Source organism: Scyliorhinus torazame, chromosome 17 (genome assembly GCF_047496885.1).
Source record: "Scyliorhinus torazame isolate Kashiwa2021f chromosome 17, sScyTor2.1, whole genome shotgun sequence".
Lineage (NCBI taxonomy): Eukaryota > Metazoa > Chordata > Chondrichthyes > Carcharhiniformes > Scyliorhinidae > Scyliorhinus > Scyliorhinus torazame.
In genome coordinates this window covers 156,566,471-156,582,900 of record NC_092723.1, presented here as the reverse complement: position 1 = coordinate 156,582,900, position 16,430 = coordinate 156,566,471, and the positions used below count along the sequence as shown (strand labels likewise).

The window sequence follows — 16,430 nt, the reverse complement described above, 5'->3', positions numbered from 1 at the left end:
GAGGAAAATGCAACTAGATGGGAGTAAATGGAAATCAGACTGTTAAACATTTAGGGCGGGATTTTCCAATAATGGGGCTATGTCCCCACGCCTGCGTGAAAACCAACGCCAACCACTCCGGCATCAATGGCCCCCGAAAGTGAGGAATTCTCCACTTTCTAGGGGGCTAGGTTGATGCCGGAGTGGTTCCCGCAGCTCCAGCCCGCGCCAAAGGGCCGGTGCGAGTTCGCGCATGCGTGGAATGGGTGGCGTGTTTCCGCGCGTGCGCAGAACAGCCGCTGTATTTCCGCGCATGCGCAGAATGGCTGCCGTATTTCCACGCATGCGCAGGGCTTCCATTCTCCGCGCTGGCCCCTGGGCAATATGGCGGAGCCCTACAGGTGTCCAGCGTGGAAGAAAAAAGGCCCTCACGGAACCAGCCCGCCCGCCGATCGCTAAGCCCCGGCCGCGGGCCAGGCCACTGTGGGGGCCCCCCTGGGGTTGGATCCCCCCTCCCCCCCCCCGCGATGGCACACTTACCTGCCAGGTCCTGCTGTGTGTGAGGTGAGGAATCCACGCCGGCGGGACTGGGCAAAACTTGTTGGCCACTCGCCCCATGGGGGCCTGGACAATCGCCGGTGGGGCCGCTGACCGGCATGACAGGAATCCCACCAGTGCCCCAAAAACGGCGCCAGAGAATAGGGAAGTCGGCGGCGGGGCGGGATTCCTGCTTCCCATGGGGATTCTTCGAACCGGAGAATCCCGGTTTTAATCTCTGTCCACGTTGAAAATCCTGTAGGGAATGGAAAATTCCCTCATTTTATAACATTAGCTGTGGCATGGAAATATCCACAGGCTAGTTGACACTTGGGTTCTGTTAAACCATTAATTGTCTCTGCCAGTTTCTATCAACATCGGCTGTTAAAGCAAATTGAAGTTCACTCTGACGACATTCTGTTATAGGCCGGGATTCTCCAACCCTGCATTGGGTTGGAGAATCCCCGGGGGAGGCACGAATCCGGCGCCGCCGCCGGCTTCCCTATTCTCTGGCACCGTTTTTCAGGTGCCGGCACGGTTCCCGCCACACCGGTCGGGGGCCATTGGCAGCGGCCCCCACCGGCGATTCTCCGGGCCCCGATGGGCCGAGTGGCCGACAGGTTTTTCCCAGTCCCGCCGGCGTTGATTACTCACCTCACCTGGCAGTTAAGTGTGCGGGGGCCGTCCTGTGGGGGGGCGGGGGGATCAGACCCGGGGGGGGGGGGGGGGGGGGGACCCCCACGGTGTCCTGGCCCACGATCGGGGCCTACCAATTGGCGGGCGGGCTGGTTCTGTGGGGGCTTCTTTCGTCCAGCCCGGGGTCTGGCGCGGAGAAGGGAACCCCCGCACATGCGCGGAAATACGCCTGGAGTTCTGCGCATGCTCGGAAATACGCATGCCGTTCTGCGCATGCGTGGAAATACGCCGGGAGTTCTGCGCATGCTCGGAAATACGCATGCCGTTCTGCGCATGCGTGGAAATCTGCTGCCCGTTCTGCGCATGCGCGAACTCGTGCTGGCCCTTCGGCGCCAGTTGGAGCTGCAAGAACCACTCCGGCATCAACCTAGCCCCCTAGAAAGTGGAGAATTCTTCACTTTCGGGGGCCTTTGGTGCCGGAGTGGTTGGCGCTGGTTTTCATGCCGGCGTGGGGACATCGCCCCATTATTGGAGAATCCCGCCCTATGACTCCTAAAATGGAGAATAGTTTCCAAAATGTTGGTCTGTAACCTTGTTTGCACAGCAATGGAGAACCTTATTTGAAAAGGTTAAAAGCTGGGGAGGTGAAAACTGAAACTGTACCTAACTATCTCTTGTCTATCTGTGTAGGTGGGACTGCCTGAGGACAGTGTGAAGCGCTGTGTGCAGCAGTTGGGTTTAGCTATTGACTACATGCACAGCAAAAGCCTGGTTCACAGGGATATAAAGCCAGAGAACGTCCTCCTATTTGACAAGGAATGCAGACGGGTGAAGCTATCTGATTTTGGGATGACACGCAAGGTTGGCTGCAGGGTGAAACGTATCAGTGGGACCATCCCGTACACTGCTCCGGAGATTTGCCAGGCCAACAGGACTGAGGGCTTTCTAGTTGACTGCAGCATTGATGTCTGGGCTTTTGGTGTTCTGATCTTCTGCATGCTGACTGGGAACTTTCCCTGGGAGGCTGCCATGCCGTCTGACACATTCTATGAAGAGTTTGTGAAGTGGCAGAGGGGTCGCTTGAATGGGTTTCCCTCGCAGTGGAAAAGATTCACAGATGGAGCCCTCCGGATGTTTCAGAGGCTCCTGGCTGTCAATCCAGAGAAAAGATGCTCTGTCAAGGAGGTGTTTTATTTCCTGAAATGTGACTTGATGGTAGAATTGAGGAGGAGGCCTTCTTATCGATGTAGAACCCATTCCACCGAGAAATCAGCCACGTCGGTGCATAAACAGGAGAGGCTGGTCCCCAGCATGCCTACTCCACTGAGAAGAAGCCTCTTGTCAGAAGCAGCAGGTTCCAGATTCACATCCACATCAATGGAGCCAAGTTCACATCCATCAGGGAGCCGGCTGGAGGGAAGACAAGACAAAGGCAAAGGCCGAATGATTGTTGCTACGGCAATTGAAATCTGTGTTTAATTTTCTGATCCTCTAGTAGGTGTGCACTGATATGCGCGAGGGAGTAGTGCACTCAGATTTCCAATCTTGTGGGTCCATCAGCCGTGCCACTGAAAGCTTGCTCTGTGCTGCAAGATACAAATCCGATGGGTTCATCTGGAAGGTACAGGAAGCCCCGACCATTTTGAATAGTGGCAACGTCGAAAGGTGCAAACTACCTTTGGAGAGGGGGAATAACTCACTTAGACATAGGCCTTTATCTCTGGGACCACAATTTAAATTCAACCTAGGATGATGATGAAAAAATTGGCTGCGAAGATCCCTCAATGGAATGAATTTATTCAGGCTCAGTCCAGCTCCTAGTTGCCATGGGCCTGTCGAACAAAATTGTCTCTTATTTAGCATTACTTGCCGTTATCTCGTATTACATCTAAGAGACCATTCTTCAAGTGAGTATCGTGAGCTGAATTGATTGAGGGGGTATCACAGCGAAGTCTAATTGACTAATATCCCTACTTGACTTGTACATATGTGGACTTCCAAATTGGATAATGATGAGAAATGGGTTGAGATTCTTCACTCAGCATAGATTAGGCGGTCGATGTGCCTCAGTGCCACACTAGATTTACCCACTAGGCATTTGGGGGAGCTCTTTGAAAGTGTTTGAAGCACAGTAGATTGGTAATTACCCTGCACATTGGTTTGGTTTTGACTTACAGCACAAACAGGCCATTGGCCCAACAATCCAGTGTTAATGCTCCATTCCAGCAACCTCCCACTTCTCTTCATCTCATCCCATGAACATAACTTCTATTTCTTTCTCCCTCATGTACTTAAAAGACACACATTGACAAAAATTCTAGCTCCTATTATAACAGACAATCTTTACACCTGTTATCATATATGGGCAGCACGGTGGCACAGTGGTTAGCATTGCTGCCCCACAGTGCCAGAGATGCAGGTTCGATTCCAACCTCGGGCAACTGTCTGTGTGGAGTTTGCACATTCTTCCCGTGTCTGCAAGGGTTTTGTCCGGGTGCTCCAGTTGCCTCCCAAAGTCCAAAGATTTGCACGTTAGGTGGATTGGGCATGCTAAATTGTGCCTTAGGGTGGGGTTACAGGGTGGGGGATTTGGGGGATTAGGCCTTTGTCGGGTGGTCTTTCGAAGTATCGGTTCAGAGTCGATGGGTCGAATGGCCTCTTTTTGCAATGATTCGATGATTAAAAATGGTTACTTACATTGTTGGGCATTAATCTATTTTTTTGGATGTTACAAATAGTTGAAGATTCGTAAAGATTGATGACTGCATAGAATCTTAGAATTTACGGTGCAGAAGAAAGCCATTCAGCCCATCAAGTCTCACCGGCCCTTGGAAAGAGCACCCTACTTAAGCCCACACCTCCACCCTATCCCTGTAACCCAGTAACCCCACCTAACCATTTTGGACATTAAGGTAAATTTAGAATGGACAATCCACCTAACCTGCCCATTTTTGGACTGTGGGAGTAAACCCACGCAGACACGGGGAGAACGTGCTGACTCCACTCAGACAGTGACCCAAGCCGGGAATTGAACTTGGGACCCTGGCGCTGTGAAGTGACAGTGCTAACCACTGTACTACCCGTGCCGCCTCGTGCATCTCTGGAGTTTAAGGGCTACTAGTTGACGGATGATTGCAGATTAGATTTGAATCTCCAACTAGGGCAAGCCCAAGCCTCCAGCTTTGTTACTTGCAGGTAGGATTTCAGCAGCTGTAATGTTGGGGATTTGTTGTTAACTCCTCAATCAGCCTTCTTTTGTTTGTCTAATTCTGTAAGTATATTTTGAGAAGCTTTGGCCAGGATTGGATGATAATAGATCCTTGGGATTATGAGGGTTTTAAAAGCTTTCCGCTCAATTTCCTTCAGACCCGTTATCCACAAACTTAGTTTCACTGCCTATTTGTCTTCAGTGACTCCATGGGCCTATTTGTGTGCCCACGCTTTCTGTTACCCTGGGCGTATGTAGTTAAAGGACTCCCTTTTATTTTCTGGTGCTCCTGGAGATAGTACAGGAAACTCTTTCTTTTACTTGTAAATGGAATATTGTATTTTATTGACATTGAACCGGAGCCTCATGTCTTTATTAGAATGTCTGTATGCTTTTAAGATTCTCAGTCATACTGGCATATGAGTTGCTGAGGATCACTATATCATCCAGAAAAACTAACGATGAGCAGCTTACAAACCTATTGTTCAGTTGCATCTTCACTCTCCTGTTCCAGAAAGCATATCAGGAGGTCCAAAGATGTATTAAAAAATAATGATGATCGTGGATTTTATTGCTTAACTGCTCTATGGGGATGGAATCGGTTTTGATTCTGTCCCCCTCGATATCAATAGCTTTGTTTGTGTTTGGTTGAATGAACCCTCTTAGCACTCTCTTGAAATCAGTATTGTTTGACCTATCTTCAAAATCTCTGCCTGAGCTATGGCAGCGTTTTTCAAGCCTTTTTGCTCGGGACCATTTTTACCAACTGGCCATCCTTTAAGACCTATGCCAACTGACCATCATGACCCACCATTTTCGCTTACCTTTAATATGACTGGTGAGCCTGCTTGGTCCTCATGATCTCACTTTCTTTGTCATTAAATGTTACATTTCTGCTAAGGACTTCAGTTGATGATTTAAGTTCTCGTTGCTGAGGTTTGTCCTCAAACTCATCATGCTTAGTTTTGAGGGTTTTAAACTTTCATTTGCCAGTACTTCCCTGCATATAACACACATGAGCTTTGCATCCTGATTTGCAGTGGCACAATTAATAAACCCATACCTCAAGAAATCATCTTTATACTGCTTTGTTCCTTATTTCAGATTCTTCTTAAGGGTTTGTTCACCAAAGGCCCTGGAGCTCACACCAGCACTGCTGGCAGCTACAAAATGGTGGAATCTCCCTTGCACCCAGAGCACATGACGTCAGTGTCTGGGGCGCATGACCTGCTCTCTGCTGCCACTTCTGGAGAGAAGACGCCATTGATTTTTTGAAGAGAATCTGCTCCTGGGTCAGTGCACTGAGGTCAGGAGGAGGTGGTCTGCTTCACTGCTGAGGGGGCACACATGCGTGGGCCAGCCGGCATTCTGAAACCGGTCAAGACCGGTATTTTCCATTGGGCAGTTCATCCCGTGATCAGGAACGCTGCGACCGATGGCCCCGCAACCCTCTCGACCCTTAGTTTGAAAATGACTGTGCTATGGGGTGCGATTTAACTAAATGGGAACAAATTCCTTTAGCGAGCACCTTTAGCCACGTGTTTCCTGGCGCTCACAGCGCCGAGAAACACAACGCTATTAAATGGCACTCAGGTTAGATAGCGGGCCTCAGTGGGGAACACGCAGCCAAGGCTGCACATAGCCCTGCTTTCCAGAACTTGCCGGAACTCTTCAGTGTACCGAGAGTTCAAGACGTAATTTTTAAATGGTGTCCCAATCTCTGGAGCTCCCGAAGCGACCCCTGATCCTTCCCCCAAGCTCCAAATCACAATGAGAGGAGTTCCCGAGTGAAAAATGCCAGTTTGGCCGTGCCAACCTGGGTACCTTGGCAGTGCCAGGCTGGCACCCAGGTGACCCTGCCAGAGTGCCCAGGCGGCACCTGCAGTGCCAGGGTGTCCCCTGCCCAAAGGACATACACCTGGGGCCTCCGATCCCCTGGGAGACCCCCACGAGTGCCTTCTGTTCCCCATTTAAGGAGACCAGTGTGGAAAAGTGCTCGCCAGAGTCTCCGAGGTGAAGGGGATAGATCCCAATGCCTCGGGTAACTGCATACTAAAGTTTGACTAGCTGTCTCGCTCTAATATGCAGATTTTCCAAGAAGTGATCCCGTCCACAGTGGGCAGGATTTACATTGCAACGGCTCATGAGATCGAGTTAGATCTCACGAGGCATTGCGGGCCAGGTAGATCCCGGAAGCGGGCTCTCCTGACTTCTATTGGTCATGTTATGCTGTGGCGCACTGCATTTTGGCCATTCGATCGCACCCATGGAATCTAGGGAATGTAGTTTTGTTTTCTAAGTTTAGGCAGTTGCTAACTAGCAAAAATCAGTCTTTCCAGCTGCACTCATGTACTTTATGCTTTTCAGCGCTGTTCCAATATCTTTTTTATTTCTGCCATCAGTTTGTTTTGGTCCTTGTGAACTATGTAAATAAGGATCTCTTGATTGTTGTCTTGTTGTTTGTACTTTGCTTTGTTGGAAAGCAATTTTCCAATTCCTGTTTGATAAGAGGACATTTTGATGTAGTTGGAAACCCTGATGAGCCAACTTCTTCGGTCTTTTTGGTATAACATCAGAACCATTTTTATGTGGCCTTTTTAGCTGCCCATCTTTCTTGCACCAGATTTGAGTGCTTTTAAGATTTTCATTCTGACCTGCATTCTACTTCTTGTTCTGGTAAGGTTTTGTTTTATTATTACCTAGCACCATCTCTGTAAAGGTCTTGATTAAGTCTAAGCTCAGGGCCCCACATTGTCCTCCTTGTTACTGAGTAATTCCTCAGTTTGTGTCATCTAGATCCCTTTTGGTGGGTTTATTACGTGAACATGTTGTGCGATTTAGGTTTGAACAGCGCCAGCTGTATCTGCATCTGATGGCTCAGCCTGTTGAAAAATCCTACATTTGTTCAAAATCTATTTACTGGTTTGGGATTTCTGTATAGCACTGATTTTTCCTATTTATGTCACTGCTGCCTTGGCAATGCTGTTCCAGTTCAACCAAGAGAGTTATTTTGCCTCCTCCAACAAATTTTATTTTTTACCAGATTTTTTTCAAGGCAATTTGCGTTAGTAGTGCAGTTTGTTGACGTCTTTCATGCTGGCTGAATCCTCCTTGATTTGGACATTTTTGTTCACATTTCTTTGCAAGCAAACCACCTTTATATATGGGCAGCTCATTGCATTTGTATTTGATGTGATAGCAGGCAATCAAGTGGCATAGAACATTCTATTGCATCTGGTGCAGTTTTAAAAGGTTTAGTTTGTTGTATTTACATTAAAAAAAATAAAATAATGAGTACTCAATTCATTTTTTCCAATTAAGGGGCAATTTAGCATGGCCAATCCACCTACCCAGCACATCTTTTGGGTTGTGGGGGCGAAACCCATGCAAACACGGGGAGGATGTGCAAACTCCACACGGACAGTGACCCAGAGCCGGGATCGAACCTGGGACCTCAGCGTCGTGAGGCAGCAATGCTAACCACTGCGCTACCGTGCTGCCCCTGATGTATTTACATTTGATATAGTCTGAACAGACCAATATTGTGGTATATCGCATTACGCTTGGTGTCATCTGCAACTGTCTTGGGTCTCATGGCTTCTTTAGAGATTTTACTGTACAATCCATAGCTTTCTTTGGATGACTGATGGTGCCTTCTCGTTAGTGACCTTTTAGGGCTTTCATCCTCCATCTCACTTTCATTTGTTTTGCCACCCACTGGCTCTCCAATTCTCGTGGATCTGGCTGCTGGAATTAGTTGCCTTTCGAGCAGATATCAAGATCTTTACTGGTTTCATATCTTCTTCAATGGTCTGAGTGGAAGGGAAAATTGCAAGTTTACTAGGTTTGGACCTAGCAACTGTGCTGCATTTATGCTACATCTAGCACACATACTAGGATGTTATTTGTCTGGGACACACTCTACCCAGGTAATATTGGTTGAATAGAGTCAACCATGCATTCTGCATGAACATAGGTGGTTGTCCCACTCTGCAGGGGTGGTGATCTACGTAGATCGTCATTCATGCTGTATTCTTTGGAAGTTATTTTAGCCAATTGTTATTGCTGGTGGGATCACAGGGACGCACGACTCACCTGTGATTGATCAAAACGTGGACGTATAGCACAGCTATCATAAATTAAGAGGGATTGATCCCTCTTAAGAGAGCCAACAGGCTCTAGTTCTGGTCTCGCTGAAAAGTACAAACATCTTCCTTTGAATGTTTGAGACTTTGCTGGAATAGAACAAGAATTTTACCTTAGTGTATAATGAGTAGTTTTCACCCTAGTTGTTAACAGTTTATGGTGGATTTAGTGTTCTTTACTTTACCTTTCCTCTAACCCCACCTCCAATGGATGCTTTTAAGCCATGGTTCCTCTGAGGGCGGCTCAGTGGCGCAGTGGTTAGCACTGCTGACTCACGGCACTAAAGACCCTGGTTCGATCCTGGCCCTGGGTCACTGTCCGTGTGGAGTTTGCACATTCTCCCTGTGTCTGCGTGGGTCTCACCCCCAAAGCGCAAAAAGATGTGCAGGGTAGGGTGATTGGCCCTGCTAAATTGCCCCTTAATTGGAAAAAATGAATTGGGTATTCTAAATTTATTTTAAAAATGATTCCTCTTCTGGAGATTAGTACATGACCTTGAAAGAGTAATCTTAAAATGAACTTTGTGTGTGAAAGAAAGACTTGCATTTATAGAGTACCTTTCACAACCACTGAACGTCTGAAAATGCTTTACACGCAACGAAGTATTTTTGAAGTGCAGTCACTTTTGTAATGTAGGAAATGCAGCAGCCAATTGAGCACAGCAAGCTTCCGCAAACAGCAATGTGCTAATGACCAAACAGTCTGGTTTTGTTTGTGATATTGATTAAGGAATAAATATTGGTCAGGATACCAAGAAGAACTCCCTTGCTCTGCTTTGAAATGGTGCCACGGGATCTTTTACAATCACCCAAGGAGGAAGATCAGGCTTTAGGTTTATGTTCAGTTCAAAAAGAGCACTCTGACAATGCAGCACTCCCTCAGTACTGCCTTGATTTTTGTGTTCAAGCCTGGAATTGGACTTGAAACTGGAATGTTGTGACTCAGAGGGGGGAATTTTATCAAATGAGCCACATCTGCTGGTGTGACAGCTTCATGGCTCTTTTAGCAATACCAGCCTTTTCCCAATAACATTGTTGGTCTTCAAGTCCACCATTTTGCCTCTTGACTCCAGTATGAAACAATGGAAAATTAACACCGATACATCTATAGAATAAGCAGACTTGTGGTCAGCTTACCTACCGTCCCCTGTCGCTCCCTGAAAAGAGAAGTAGTAATGTTTTTGCGAGTCACAGGCGAACAGACTATCTATGGGTATAACACTGTCAATGTACAAACACACCTCCACATTCCCAAAGGAAAGACATTTAGAAAGTGAATCAAATAAAATGTTCACTCAGGAGGATGCATCACTCACATGCTAAACTCAACCCAAGTCACAATCCGCTCCCCCACCCCTGCTATTACTCTATTGCTATTGCTTAACTGGGGGAACAGAGCAATTAACATTTCAATTTCCTTCCCCACCTGCTTATTCACTATGATGCACTTCAGGACATCATAAAGGGGAGTGGGAAAAGCATTGCGCACCAGGGCCCTATTGTGGTATTGGGGGAATGGGATTAACACAAAGGCAGAAGAATGCGTAGAGATGGAACTGGCAATGGGATGAAGGATGGAATGAGGAAAGTATGGACAGAGCTCTGTTGATCAAGAGAAAGGTAAAACATTCATAATGGAATTGGCCAGATGAATTACGCCATTTAATTTCAATCCTGTAGGGTTCATTTGAGTGTTATTAGTAATTCACAGCTCATCAATAGTGTGATTAATAACACTCCCTGTTACTGGTACTTGATATTTAATATCTGCAAGTAATTATAAGCATTATTAACACTCATCACTGCAATTTCAGTAATGTGTAACAGTGGGCCTGTGAAACCTTCTTACTGTGACCATTTGGACTGTGAAAACCCCAGCAGTAAATAGAAACATGCAGAAGTTACAACATGGAATTAGTCCATGTCGGCATTCACACTGCACATAAGTTGTGCTTTTCTAAAGCCAAGCAAATGTTTTGAACTACTTAACATTGGGTTGAAATACAGACGTGTTACTGGCAGTGGCATTGATTTGAAGTGATGAATTGAGGAACATGTGAGAAGCATTTCTTGGATTCAGGTGCTGTAGCTCATTTTCCTCACAAGTATAAATTTTACAAAATTGGTCTTGTGACATGGAGCTTTTTTGCACATTGGAGCATGTCAGAAATTTGGACACAGAAGATCAACAGTTCCTATTTTCTGCTCATTAAAAGGAATGTACAAAAAAATCTATCCCATCCTAATATCCAATATGTGCTCCCTCTAAACCCAAGGTCAAGAACAGGAATTGTGAAATTCCCCCTCCATTGTAGCAGTCCTAATATGTCTGATACTCTGAGTGACACTCGGTTAATAACAGCAAGAACTAATAACACTAGGCAACAATAATATATGACATTCAGATATTAACATCATTTGATAGTAATAGACTTTCAAATTGGGACTTGTCTGACCGAAGGACCACAATATTAACAATGCTCAGTATATAAGTGCCTATCACAAGGACCTTTCTGAAACTTTATCGGATAGTCTCCGAGATATCTGCATCAAACTAAGAAGGAATAATCCAAGTTCAATTCCTGATCTGTGCTGAGTTACTTGATCTCTGGAACGACAGGCTGTTTTGCCTCAGTGCCCCAAGATAGAAAGATTGGCAAAGGTCCCAGCTCCAGACTGTTCCAGCATTGACAGGCTCGACTGTGATGCCCATTCCTCTGTGTTGAATAGCTTACCAATCGATGTTATCGCGGTTTATGCAATAAGAATGGCCATTGGATGTGGTTGGTGTTAGTCCTCTAAGAGCTGGATACCATTGAGAGTTGACGCTCTCAGGCATGGAAGAACATTGATGAGCATTTAAAATAAAACAGGAAATGGCTAAGTCCAAAAGCTGTTTTTATTTCTGAGCTTTCTGTGAATTCCTGAGTTAGTCGGAGCACTGAGGATCATTGCAGAGAAAGCATCACTGTTGAGGGCTGCACATAATCTCACAACTGGTAATTTTTCCTGGGAGGCTCACTGCTGTAATAAACACAAATACCTGGCCCGACAATGATCAGATGATGAGATTCAGGCAAAGGGTCAAGCCTGACTGTCCAGCAGTATGTGTTTAGGCCTCTGTATAGACTGGTTACTTAATAGCATATAAAGTTTAATGAGCTTCAATCTCCAAATGGGAATATTAAACCATCTTTATAACAAGGTTAGTATGTCTTTTAATTGTGTTGTAGAAATTGTAAATTTAAAATATATTAAATCATTCATATTATTACAAGTATGATGTTGGAAACATATCTTAAAGGAGGGGGAGGTGTTGCAAGAATTACTGTGGTTTGGTTGCCTATTCACATATTCTCGTGTTGGAGGTTGAGTGACATGCTGGTTTGATTCATCCTAAGGAATTTGGGGCAGGATTCTACAATCCGGCAGCAGAGTGTCCACACCGTCGTAAATGCTGTCGCGTTTTACGACGGCGTGAACGGACCGCTCCCACGACTAAGCCTGGCCCCTACAGGGGACCAGCACAGCACTGGAGCGGTTTGCTCTGCTCCAGCATGCCGATCCCGGCGTGAACTGTGCGCCGCGGGATCCGCGTATGCGCAGTTGCGCCGACACCAATGGGGACATGCGCAGTGGCGCCGGCGCCAACGCACGCATGTGCAGTGGCTTCCTTCAACGCGCTGGCCCCGACAAAACATGGCACAGGGCTACAGGAGCCGGTACATAGGAAAGGAGACCCCCAGCCACAAGAGGCCGGCCAGCCGATCGGCATAAAACATCGGAGGGCCCCCCCGGGGTCAGACCCCCCACCCCCCACAGGCCGCTCTGCGGAGAATCACGTGCTGGCGTTGGGTCGGCGTGGCCTGTTTGCGGGGGTTCTCCGGCAGGCCTAGGGATGGGAGAATCCCGCCCTTGGTGTCACACCAACCCTTGTGGATAAATTATGACAGATGTTTGCATAAACAGTACTGTCCTTTGATTGGCCTGCAAAACTGAGTGAATAGAGAAATTTAAATAGAGCACTTTGTGTAGAAAAGCCTATAACTATTAGTGCTGCTGCGAAGGACAATGGTCCTTTAAAAATTACATGTGTATGTTATGCAATAATTTTAGGAGTAGAGCTGTTGTAGATCTACATATATAATGCTCCTTTACCTCAGTTTGTGATATGTACATACCTCAATCTCATTTTGGCAAGCAGTGAAAATAAATCAAATATTAGCTGTCAATAAGTGGGAACTCATTTGATTCTTGGGCAGTTCTGTCAATATTGCTTTGAAATAGTATAACCTTGAAAATGAAAATTGCTTATTGTCACAAGTAGGCTTCAAATGAAGCTACTGTGAAAAGCCCCTAGTCACCACATTCCAGCGCCTGTTCAGGGAGGCTGGTACGGGAATTGAACCGTGCTGCTGGCATGCCTTGGTCTGCTTTCAAAGCCAGCGATTTAGCCCTGTGCTAAACCAGCTCCTAACCTTCCCAGCACTGACTCTTCTACAGGGGTCTGAGAAACCATCGGATGGAGGTAACCTCCTTGCTTGTGGCGTAACACCAGTTTCTCTCAACATCCTGCTGTGTTACATTTACCAGTGAAAGTCCGATAGAGTTCTCTCTTTTTGTTCAACAAACCCATTGTAACCATTAAAAAGCAAAACTCCATGGATCCTGGAAATCTGAGATAAAAACATAAAATAGTGGAAATATTAAGCAGACCTGGCAACATCTGTGGAAACTTAACCTTTCGGTTCAAATGACAGGTCACAAACCTGAAAAGGTAACTTGTTCCTCTCTCCGCAGAAAGTGCTGGGCCTGCTGAAATTGTCCACTTTAACCTTAGTCTGGAATCACAGGACTTGAGGCATCCATTATCCTGCTGCCTTTATCAATTCTGCCACAGGGTAATATAACTGCCCTGTACCCGTCCTGGAAGTGTTTAATGGAACGTTGTAGAAGGAGATTTATTTCCTATTTAAACACATGGTGTACTTGGCTTGGAGTTCTAGATGATGAAACTGGCTCTCTGAAATGGGCAAATATTCCATTCAATACTTATCTCGCTCACCTTCAACACAAAATAACTTGCACTTTGATATTGGATGTGGTTATGTTGGTCCACAGAGTTCAAACTGGTTGAAGGAATTTTCACTTTGGTAAAGTGTGTGCGATGCTAATCCTGCCTTTGAAGGGAACGCCAACACAAATCTAGATCTCAGAATCTCCTTCCTTTTCCTTCTTCCTCTCTACATCCCTGTCTGGGACTAGAGGACTCATAAACTCTGAGTCTATGGGAGTTACTGAAAGGACATTCTATTAATCAAATCACAATCCCACCCAGGAATTAACTCTGATCAACTTCTTTCTGGTTAGGATGTCATGTGTCGCAAACATCTGTAGGGTGGGTGTTGATGAGGGTTTGTATAGCATTCATCCCAATGATTTGGAATTACTAAATGCAACTACATGCACTGAATGCTATCAAAGGGCCTTTGCTGATGAAAGTGGCAAAAGTCCAATTGGTATGTGGTGTTAATCCTGACTTGTGCATCTTGAGCAAGTAATTGTTTTGCACCAGGTTTGTTCCACACACTGCCATATGCAGTGTGAGAATAATAATGACTGTTAGTCGCTCCGTTGGCATCTCAATATATATATGTGCTTGATAGGTAATGAGCAGATTTAATATCCACACTAACCGAGCCTGTTGCCTTTATACAACAGCACATGCCATTGATGTCAAAGTTGCCGTCAGACGTCTGCCCTAACATTGTGTAGCAAGCACGTACTGTTCTGAAGACTGTTAATGCAATAATAAGCATATGCAATCAGATCTCATTGTACAGCAGTATATGTCAAATATTTTCCAGTGTTGTGTTTTTCTGAGGGTTGTAGAGTGTAAAGTGGCCATCGAGCTGCTCTCAGTAATGTGGCAGTGACTGCAGATGTGTAGAATTTCTCCATGTTTCTACCTGAATAGAATAAAAACACTTGGTTTGAAATGAAGCTTGCTCTTTGTCTTTCTGTGTTCTTACTTTTGGCTTTTACTGGGAATGAGTTTGACAAAATGACATTGTACTAAGTTTATAGAGGAAAGTCTGAGCTTCACAGTTGAGGGGAGAATATTGTCCAGGATAGCAAGTTAACTCAATGTCCCTCATTTTCATTCACCAGCATAGGGTCTTGTATGGCTACCTGAAGAGCTGGGGCCTTGGGAATGACAGCATCTCTTACAATGAAGCACACCCACAGTACCATACTGGCATGTAAGCCTGGATTAAATCCTCAAATAAATAAAAAATGAAATTTGATTCTTCGAAAAAGTGTTTTTTCCTTTATTGACCATCCTGGAATGTATGTTGTACCTATGGGTTGGTTTAGCACAGGGCTAAATAGCTGGCTTTTAATGCAGACCAAGGCAGGCCAGCAGCACGGTTCAATTCCCGTTCTAGGCGCCGGAATGTGGCGACTAGGGGCTTTTCACAGTAACTTCATTTGAAGCCTACTTGTGACAATAAGCAATTTTCATTTCATTTTCATTTTCGTTTCATGGTGTCGGGTACCTCCAAGGTAGAGAAATTAGGTAAATCAGAAAGTAAGGCTTAGGGAACCTGTGAATGAGTGGGACCCCTGGTCTATGCTGGGTTTAATCTTTCAGGTGCACTTATTAGTGCATTAGTTCGAGGATTCCAGTTTGCTTTCTGTCTCTGCTAATTCATTATTCATTACTTTAAGTGGGTTAATGAACATGCGTATTGACCAGTGTGCTAAAAAGATGGAGAGAGAATTAAAATTCCTAGATTGTAAAAATATTCACAGTTTTATCTAGCTAATCTACTTCCAGATGTGATAGCATATGGACATAATTCATTACTGTAAAGAACATTACTGACAAATAGTGTGAACAGTACACAGCAATTTAGCCATTTGACAGGTGGTGCAATGGTTGATGTAGATTGGGTTAGGGCAGCGGATAATGAACATAATGCTTTAAACAGAACAGCTTGCTATAAACATACAACCTGACTCAGTCATGTGCCAGTCGAGGATTGTAATAAAACATTTAATTTAATTTTAATCTTTATTGTCACAAGTAGGCTTACATTAACACTGCAATGAAGTCACTGTAAAAAGCCCCTAGTCGCCACATTCTGGTGCCTGTTCGGGTACTCAGAGGGAGAATTCAGAATATCCAATTCACCTAAAAGCACGTCTTTCGGGATTTGTGGGAGCACCCGGAGAAAACCCACGCAGGCACGGGGAACGTGCAGACTCCACACAGACAGTGACCCAAGCCGGGAATTGAATCTGGGACCCTGGAGCTGTGAAGCAACAGTGCTACCCTGCCGCCCATGATTGAGATTCAGTTTGGTGCTGGCTGCAGTAAACAAGTCTCAGTTGTATATGCACCACGGTAGTAATGGCTGCTTATAGATTTTGCTGTCACCATTCTGCCCCTTTAATGTGTGGCTCTCACATTATAAATAGAGGATTAGTGGCAGTTCTTGAATACTTTGGGGGCTTCTCACAAGCTGCAGAAATCGCAAACATTTTTAAAAATTCATTTACGGGATGTGGGCTAGGTCAGCATTTGTTGCCCATCCCTAGTTGCCCTTCAGAAGGTGGTGGTGAGCTGCCTTCTTGAAACTCTGCAGTGCCTGAGGTGTAGGTACACCCACAATGCTGTTAGGGAGGGAGTTCCAGGATTTTGACCCATCAACAGTGAAGGAACTGCGATCTATTTCCAAGTCAGGGAAGTGAGTGACTTGGAGGGAAACCTCCAGTGGCGTGGGGTTTCCAGGTATCTGCCGCTATTGTCCTTCTTGTGGATTTGGTAGTTGTTGTGGATTTGGACTGTCAATTTATTGTTGCATAACAACACTGTATTACTCCTGGTGTATGCGGTATGATTGTATTACTTATACATT

The 16,430-nt window shown here is 45.6% G+C and overlaps 1 protein-coding gene across 1 annotated transcript in view; it reads left to right on the top strand.

Annotated features, from left to right (window-relative positions):
* Positions 1-14,508, top strand: part of sbk1 (SH3 domain binding kinase 1) — a 43,155-nt gene extending 28,647 nt beyond the window's left edge. Inside the window, exon 4 of the mRNA XM_072481371.1 lies at positions 1,843-14,508. Coding sequence (XP_072337472.1) covers positions 1,843-2,631 — 789 coding nt within the window. The 3' untranslated portion in view covers positions 2,632-14,508. The remainder of the gene's footprint in view (positions 1-1,842) is intronic.
* The last annotated feature ends 1,922 nt before the right edge of the window (positions 14,509-16,430 follow it).